This window comes from Orycteropus afer, unplaced genomic scaffold, assembly GCF_000298275.1.
Source record: "Orycteropus afer afer isolate SDZICR_OR568_19922 unplaced genomic scaffold, OryAfe1.0 scaffold00943, whole genome shotgun sequence".
NCBI lineage: Eukaryota > Metazoa > Chordata > Mammalia > Tubulidentata > Orycteropodidae > Orycteropus > Orycteropus afer.
In genome coordinates this window covers 462,630-471,903 of record NW_006922530.1, presented here as the reverse complement: position 1 = coordinate 471,903, position 9,274 = coordinate 462,630, and the positions used below count along the sequence as shown (strand labels likewise).

The 9,274-nt window shown below is 45.6% G+C and overlaps 1 protein-coding gene across 1 annotated transcript in view; it reads right to left on the bottom strand.

Annotated features, from left to right (window-relative positions):
• Positions 1 to 1,146: 1,146 nt before the first annotated feature.
• HEMGN (hemogen) overlaps positions 1,147 to 9,274 on the bottom strand; it is a 10,718-nt gene continuing 2,590 nt past the window's right edge. Inside the window, exons 2-4 of the mRNA XM_007958360.1 lie at positions 8,858 to 8,951; positions 2,974 to 3,992; positions 1,147 to 1,253 (exon numbers count right to left, since the gene is read on the bottom strand). Coding sequence (XP_007956551.1) covers positions 1,147 to 1,253; positions 2,974 to 3,992; positions 8,858 to 8,951 — 1,220 coding nt within the window. The remainder of the gene's footprint in view (positions 1,254 to 2,973; positions 3,993 to 8,857; positions 8,952 to 9,274) is intronic.

Genomic DNA, 9,274 nt, shown 5'->3' with positions numbered 1-9,274 from the left:
CCACCGTTGTCTCAGCCCAGGAGGTCCAGCGAGTGCAGGGATCTCAGGTCCAAGGACACACTCCACTCTGTTCTGGTTCTTCTTTCTTGATGGCAGTGAGATCCCCTCTCTGCCTCTAGAAGGGCTCATTTTAAGCCTGGCGGCATAGCAAAACTAACCAGTCCGCACATTAGAGTTCCATACACCTTATTTGCATGGTCCCACCCAGTGATCTGGTGGGAGTCCCAAAGGCTGGCTAGAAAAGCCAGACCAAGTCAGTCACCACACCACGTATCGCACCATGTGCGCCTTATCCTCACCTGTGTTAATCCCCTCCCTACTTCAAGATTCCCCTTTGCAGCTCGCTCCAGCAAAAAGTGAACATTTCCTTTATTGTCTCCAGCATTTATTACATTCCTTTGTAATTATTTTCCATTTTATTGCCCATGAGACTAGACTAAATTCCTAGTGGGCAGGGATTATATGTTACAGGTCTTCTAGCCCCCACAGTGCTTAACATGATGCCAGCCACACAGTTAAGCCTGTAATAATTGTTTAATATTCATTTTGCACAAATGTTGTTGTTAGGTGCCGCTGAGTCAACTCCGACTCATAGCGACCCTGTGTACAACAGGACGAAACACTGCCAGGTTGTGCACAACAGAATACTTAAAAATTAAAACTATAAAATGAAAATACAAATACAAAAATAAACTACACTCAAAACTCGGAACTATCTTGGAAGATGTACCAGAACGATAAGCATTGTTGAAATTAACCAAAGACCCAAGGAAAGCCTGACTAAAGTTTTGATGCTGTTGTTACGTTCATAATTGAGCAAAGTTTACAAGAAAACTCTATACTTCCAAAAGATTTTACGTGTTCAGAATTAATCACTTATCTGTCATGAGTATTTAATGCAAGAAATGTTTGTTTTGAGGAGGAAAAATTCATTATTCAACCCTCCTCTTTTCTTTTGCCTTTTCTCACCAATACTACCACACACACATGCACACACATACACACAAGCCAGATCTTGCTTAAAAATCATGTTAGTTCTCTCTTTCAGATATGGTCTATAAGTGCAAAAAAGACTAAGTGAAAATATCCATGAACATTGCAGAGACGTGTATTCCATTGGACAATAACTCTTAGGACTGAGCGTTGTTAAAATAAAACATAGCTAAAGATGTCATTTTCCGGATGAGTCTCTTGAGAACTGTCCAGATTTGCTGGTATCTCTGGTTCTTCGGCTTTGGGTTTTTCTTTCATTTCTGTAACAGCAAATAAAATTTTAAAAATAGTTCTGATAAATAGTGTTGGGACAATTGACTACTCATTTGGAGAGAAAAAAAGCCTATCTCATATCACACACAAAATAAAGTATAAATAAACATATATACATATTAAAATAGCATCCATGTTTAACATAGGAAATTTTTTTTATAATCTTGGTATTATAAAGGCATTTCTAATCATGCCGCAGAGACCAGAAACCATAAAGGAAAAGATTGCCATGTCTGACTAGCTAAAAATTAAAATTCAATATAGCAAAAAATACTGTAAGCATAGTTAAACAATTGGAAAATATACATACAACCTATATTTAGGTCAAGGTTTAATAACTCTACTATTTAAAGAGGTTTTAAATCTGTTAAGAGGAACAAGCATCCAAAAATAAAATGGGATAAGGATTCAACAGGCAATTCACACGCAAAATTCAATTTGTCAGTAATCAAAAACAATGCCTAACAGCATTAATAATCGAAGAAGACATTTAAACAATGATTTTTCATTAAAAAAAATCCTAACAGGCAGCAGTGTTTTAATTCTTTTAAATGTCATAGTAGTGCACAGTGTGGGCACGCATTGGCAAACAGGTGGTCTTCTCACCTCTTGTTTTGCGTGAATTAGTGCATTTCTGGAGGCTCATCGGGCTAAACACATCCAGTCTTTAAGCTCAAGTAGTCTTTGACCAGTAATCCCACCTCTAGGGATTTAGCCAATGGAAATGATCAGACAAATTTAACCTTTCAGTGCCTCAGTTCCTTTATATATAAAATGGGGATGATATTACTTATCCAATAGGCTTGCTAATATTGAACAAAATAATTCACAGGAAATTTTTACTATAGTGGCTGGCACATAGAAGTGCTAAATAAATATCACTTCCTATGATGTTCATTTAACATTCTAATAGTAAAAATACTACTACTAAGAAAGGAATACACCACCACCAGGATCTCTAGCAGATGGTTCCCTGGTATAGCTGTGAGTAGGGACATTCAGCCCATTTCCTTCCATCTACAACACCAGACGAAGAGAATCCACGTTCTCGGTTTTGTCCCCAAGGCCAGTCAAGATCACCACCAAAGAAAGGTCACGTGATTTCCCAAAGTCTAGGGCATGCTGGAGAAAGGGGGGGAGGAAGCTTTTCCGCCTCAAATATTGACATAGAACTGGATTTTGGTAAACCTGACAAATCTCACAAGACTGGAATTTCCCTGGCAATAGGGTCTTATTTTGTACGTTGTATCTCCCTCAGTGCCTTGTATCATGGATTTACTTGACTTTAGTTCATCAGGGAAATTAAATTTTCCAGAAAAACCTCATTCATCACACTTTTTTAAATCTAGACTTAATTGTCCCTTAAAATACTTTGCACATAATTCATCCAAATTGGGTTTATTTCCCTCATTGGCTAAAGCTTCTCAAAACGGGTAATTGTACATGCCTGCATTTTCAATTATTTGCTTTAAATTTTTGGAACTGTGCCAAGACAGACACTGATTGAATGAAAACCATTTTTGACTTGAAACTAACCGATGACATTCACGGTACCTGTTGCGATAACGGGGGATAACCTGGGACTGTCACGGAAGATGGGAAATCACCACTCTGGTGGGGATCTACCTATGTTGGTGCTGAGATTATAAGTGGAGAAAACCATTGAGTGGCACTGGCACTGTCCTGTCTCCAATAAACAGCCCCTACCTTGAGGAAAAGTGAAAACATCCTTAGCGTCTTCCCGGTGCGCTATAGGACCCTGGCCTCCAGGCCCACCTGCTTCCTGGGACGGTACTGGAAAGCATTCCTTGGGTACGTCTTCATTTGTATATATTTTAGTAGAGAGGTCTTCAGGCCCAGATGTTTCTTGATACGGTTCAGGTGAATATTCTTTGGATCTAGCTGTTTCTTGGTATACTTCAGGTGAATCTTCTTCAGGCCCAGGTTTCTCTTGGTATATTTCCAGAGAATAGTCTTCAGGCGCAGGTATTTCTTGGGTGGCTTTAGGAGAGGGGGCCTTGGGCACAGTCGTTTCGTATTCAGATTCAATTGTTTCGTGGTTTGTTTTTGCAGAAAGGTCTTTGGACACAGCTACACCATGTATTTCAGGCAAGAAGCCTTCCATCTCCGCTGTTCCTTGACCTGGTTCAGAACTCTCTTCCTCAGTTTCAGCCGTTGTTTGGTCTGTTTCAAGAGGGTAGCCTTTGGGTACATCTGGTTTAGGGTATTCTTCAGGAGAGGCATGGTGTGGGCCAGCTGTATCTTTGGGTACTTCAGAAGGAAGGGCTGCAGGAACAGTTGTTCCTTGGCACATTTTAGAAGAGAGGTCTTCGGGCTCATCCATTTCTCGGTCGATTCTGGAAGGGTGATCTTGGGGTACAGCTGTTTCTTGGCACATCTGAGGGGAGAGGTCTTCAGGTGCAGCCATGTCGTGGTGTGTTTCAGAAGGGTGACCTTGCGCCCCTGTTTCTTGGTACGCAGAACCAGTTCCCTGATGCATAATGCTTTCTTGGCGTATTTCAGAGGCGCACTCCTCAGCCCCCGTTTTCCGGTGGGCAGCTTCCGGTGGGTGGGCTTTGGTTACACCCCCCGGAGGCTCCATTCCCTCTGTCACCTCCTTTTCTACTAGTGGCCAGGGCTCCCCCTGGAGTTCCGCAGGTCGCTGTCTCTTTCTGCCTCTTCCATTTCCTTTGTCTGTTCTCTGCCGCTTGCCTTTTTTCTGTTCTCTGTGGAGAGATTGTGAATAGAGTCAGCACCAGGGCCACAGAACTGAGACAAATGCCTGGTAATAATGGACCCAGACCTCCCACTGCCTTCTTCAGGACCCTGGACAAGTGTCTTAACCTCCGACTCGATGTCCTTGTTTGTCAAATGAAGGACTGGTGCTAGATGTCCTCAGTGGACAGGAGAGGAAACATCTCTGGCACCCTTTCACTTGGATGTGTTTTGCTCCCCAGAAACCTTCGTGGGGGTGTGTGTGTTTGTGTGTGTGTGCACGCATGCTTGCTAGCATATAATGAAAGTTTGGTTCTGGAAATGTATCGTTCTCATTGTAAGTAGATTAGCAATCTGTGGGACGCTGAGGGCAGTGAATTCCTGTCAGTGGGGGCAGAGCCATTCAGGAAAAGGGTGAGAATGGTTGCAGAACTTGAAGAACGTCACTGGATCGCACATGTAGAAATTATTCACCTGGTGCATGTTCTGCTGTGTGTATTTTCAACAACACCACCAAAAATAAAATATTTTAAAAAGCGATCAGCATCCTGATTTACACTCTAGTCTCTTTGGGCTTAGTCTGTGTGAGTTTGCCCGTTACTCCCCAGGTAAACTGACCCCGTTGAGTTTCTAGATCCACAAAGCGGCCGAGTCCCCCAGGCCTTACTCCCATTTGTGCAGCCCGCAGGGGCATGATAGGCATGTGGCTTGCATAGCTTTCACAGGGTCTCATGTGAAGATGCTAATTAGCTACAGTACACGTCCAGTAACGGAGAGCGTGAGCTGTGTCAAAAGCTGCAGATGCCTTTCTGAAGTTCAGAAGCCTGTACAAAGGCACGAGCAGCTGTATGCCTTAGGTACTACGCCACCAGAGCTCCTTTATATATAAGGACAGTGAAAAATAAATATTAAAAATCGTACGGAAGAAGGGAGAGTCTAAAGAAGATGGTTATGGCCCCTCAGCATTCACGGCTGTAACTCCAGGCAACCACGTAGCAAAATGAATTGTAATAGAATTCTTATTGTGAGATTCAAAAAAAAAAAAAAAAAGGTACATCGGAATTCTTCAGGAAATACTTTTTTATCCTAGATGTCAAATGCTAACTAACTTTTATGTAGATCTCTGTGGAGGAGAATAGAGTAATACAATGTGCGTGTCTTCCCTGGTAGTTGTTGGAGAGAGATGAAGCACCCATGTGGCCTAGACTTTAGTCTGTACTCTGACACCAATCAACTATGTGACAACAGGCAAGTCACTTACATCTTAGTTTCCTCATCTGTAAAATGGGGGGAATATCTGCCCAACCTCATATGGTTGTTGTAACAGTTTTACCTAATAACTTTCATGAGTGAATTACCTGGCTATAAGTTAGTTCTCTAACACTGAAATAGAAAGCGCAGTGTTTCCTGTGTCCAGAAGCGTTTGAAGTGGTTTATTTATTGCTATTTCATATAATCTTCACACAACCCATAAAGTAGATGCTATTTTTATCTCCATTTTGAAAATGACACAACTGAGGCAGACAGAGGTGGAGCAGCTTGCCCGAGGTCAGCCGGCTAGGACGCTGGGGAGCCGGGCTTTGAATCTAGTCACTCTGGCTTTGGAAGCTGGACTCTTAATCATTTCCCTGTGCTGCTTCTCTCTGGAACTGATATTTCCTGTGTATGGTATGTACTAGTGAGAACAGAATACACTCACTCCTCACTTACTGACATGTGAGGTTCCAGAGACCAGGTCATTAGGTGAAAGGCAGCATTATACAAGAATGCAGGGTGACCACATCAGATCACAAAATGAACACAGAAGGACAGAACTTCCAAATGACATCATGACAGAACTGCCAACCCACTGAGAATCATGGCCCAGCCAAGCTGACACACAACCCTAACCATCACAGCCAGCATTACTGTCCCCTCACCCCTCTGCGTTTGTTCCTGCCAGACGTTAGTAGACTTTTTACTATTATCATAAATGTGAGATGCCAGATAATGAGGTAATTGCTGAGTGAGGATTGGGTATACAGGCCTCAGTAGCATGGAGATGAGCTACCAAAGCAAGGCCAACCAGCTGCTGAGAGGCTCGCCAAGGTCTCATCTGCCTTGGTGAATGCCCCCTCAGCCCAGCAAGTTCAGAGCCCTAATTCTGTCAGCACACCGAGTCCAGCTCCATTTCCTAAGGGCCGAACACATGAACCAGGCTCAGAGATGGATAGGTAAACCAAAAGCTCAATTACATTAACAGAAATACCATTTTGGTTCTCTAGTGCTGCTCTAACAGAAATGCCACAGATAGAGATGGCTTTAACAAGCAGGGATTTACTCTCTTAGAGTTCAGGAGGCCAGAAGTCTGGGTTCCGAGTGCCAGCCAGCTCTAGGGCTGGGTGAGGGTCCCTCGGCCTCGGGCCTCAGCTCTGCCTCTTGCTTCTGGGCCACTGCAGCTGGAGGCTTCTCTTAACTCACACAGCTGCTGGCTGCTGATGCTGACAAACCCATGGTTGACAGGTAGAAATGCCACAGTCCCAAGATTATTATGCAACATGGCAGGCCACTAGTTACAATCCAGAAACAGTCCCAAGATCAGCAGGCAACATGGCAGGCTGCTGAATTACAACTCAGCTCCATGCAGGGTCCAAGCACACGAAAAAGCTCCGAGACCTTTCTCAAGGCTTCTCCTTGGAAGGAGAAACAGATCACATCCTTAAGGCAGCTATGCAGCTGCTCACTGCAGATCCACCATGGACTTGAGTACCAGTCTCATCATGGGGAATCACTACATCCACCTGCCCAGCCACTCAAAACCAGGCCAGCCAAGATGACACATGACCTTAACTACCACCAACACAAAGTCACACAGAAGAGAATGGCTGGGCTGGCAAATGAAACACTCTCTGTAGGCAAATACGGGCAGCCAGGTGACTGCAGCCTGCTTGGTGGGTGTGGCATTAGGGGAACTAACTGGATAATCTTCAACAGAATCACCTGCCACAGGACCCAAGTCCAGCCTTTCTGTCATAATCTGATGCATGCAGTTCCTGAAAAAACTCAACGTTTTGCAAAATTCTGAAGTAAAAGTAACAGTGTTTATGGCTGGGGAGGGATGAAATTAGAGTAAAGGATTGAAAATCGATGTGACTTTTTAACAAAACAACCACTGGTACCGCCGGCCCGAGATGGCGTAGATAGTCCAGACAGGCAGGTCAGAGTGGCCGGAGGCTGTCTTGGGGGTAGGAAAATATGCAAAGGCAACAGTGTGGCTGCTGCTTACAGACGTTGAGGCCATGCAAATTAGAGTGGCCGCGGGGCCTGAGGGGGCTGCCATTGAGCTGGGCAGAGGAGGAAGTGCACCTGCCACACAGGGACAGCTGCACAGGTGGCCTGCTCTCTGGATGCAGGCCCTCGTTTCCAGTCTTTGTATGACATCGTGGAAAAGGATCTTGCTTAGACATTCGAAGCCCGGCTGAAGGCTTTCTCCTTTCCTGGGGAAGGTTTTAGTCCTGTTCCCATGGTCCCGGCTCCCCTGGACTGGGAAGTCATGTCCAGCACCACTGCCACGTTACACAGACACCATTCTCCTGCTTCCCAATCATCTGTAAGCTAAAGGAGTCCTTGTGGTGCAGTGATTAAGTGCTCTGCTGCTAACCAAAAGGTTGTCAGTTTGAACCCTCCAGCCCTTCCGTGGGAGAAAGATGGGATGACCTGCTTATGTAAAGATTCACAGCCTTGGGGACCCTGTGGGACAGTCCTGCTCTGTCCTGTAGGTCACTGTGAGTGGGAATCAACTCAAAGACAGTGGGTATAGATGAGGGAATTGGAGTTGTAACTGGTGTCATACTCAATCCACAGAGGGCACAAAGCCCTCTCTTGGCAAGAACCTTAGATCAGTGAGTCTCAACTGGGGTGACTTTGCCCACCTGGGGACATTTAGCAATCAATGCCTGGACATTTTGAATGATCATGACTGGAGGGCATGGTGCTACCGGTGTCTAGAGGGTAGAGGCCAGATATGTTGCCAAGAGACAACACACAGGATGGCCCCACAACAAAGAATGACCCGGCCCCCAGTGCAGTGGCTGAGAAGGCCTCGCTCAGGTGGGTGCTACACTTGGGCTCTTTGGGCGTCCTTTTCTGCCTTCAAGCCAGCCACTGTTTTCGCAGTCATTTTCTAAATGGATGTAGGTAGATGATGCCTGATTTATAGTCTGTCCTCCCTTCTTGAAGGAGCTCTGGTAGCACAGTACATAAGGCATTTGACTGCTAACCAGAAGGTTGGCAGTTCAAACCCACCAGCCACTCCATGGAAGGAAGATGGGACAATCTACTTCCATAAAGATCTACCACCTCGGAAACCCAATGGGGGTGGCTGCGAGTCGGAATCGACTCAAAGGCACGTACAGGTGACTTTGATTGGAGCTTTGGAACTCCCTAAACTCTCTGTCACTCATTCACAGACAAAGTTTTGGCTTACTCCGTGGAGAGTTAACCACACCACATAACCGTTTTATTCACAGAAAACCCAGAGACCTGTGGGAAGCTTCCTCAATGATGACCCCGCTCCCAGCAACACGGCGCTTCCATGTTTCTTTGTGCCGAGCGGCTCAACCCCAGGCCTGCCGACCATATGAGTCAACCACCTGGTGCTTTAATTCAGAGAGACCAGGGACAAACTGCTGTTCTCACCATTTTACTAGCTACGTGACCTTGGGCAAGTGATTTCACACATCAGGGACTTCGGTTCCCTTTTAGTGAAATAGAGATTCCAGTGCCTGATTTAAGGATGTTGGAAACACCAAACACAGTCTCTCGAAGTGCTCAGCCCACTGGGCATGTGGCATGTACCCCATGGCCGTCAGTCCCTTCCCCTGCAGGGGTGCCATACCCAAACAGCCACTGTGATGTGCGCTTGTCTTGTGCTTCGGCTTTCCTTTTCCTGAGCTGTTCCCGGTTTCGCAAACACCAAGTTCCAGTGACTTCTGTAGAACCTAAACGGGAGTTACAGGAAAAAGTGGTGAATGGTCCCCTAGATCGATGAGAGCCTTACAAGGAGGAGGGAAGGTGGCTGTGATCGTGAGAGCCTTACAAGGAGGAGGAAAGGTGGCAGTGATGGGTGAGAGCCCTGCAGGAAGGAGGGAAGGTGGCAGTGATCGTGAGAGCCTTACAAGGAGGAGGAAAGGTGGTTGTGATGGGTGAGAGCCTTACGAGGAGGAGGAAAGGTGGCTGTGATGGGTGAGAGCCCTGCAGGAAGGAGGGAAGGTGGCAGTGATCGTGAGAGCCTTACAAGGAGGAGGAAAGGTGG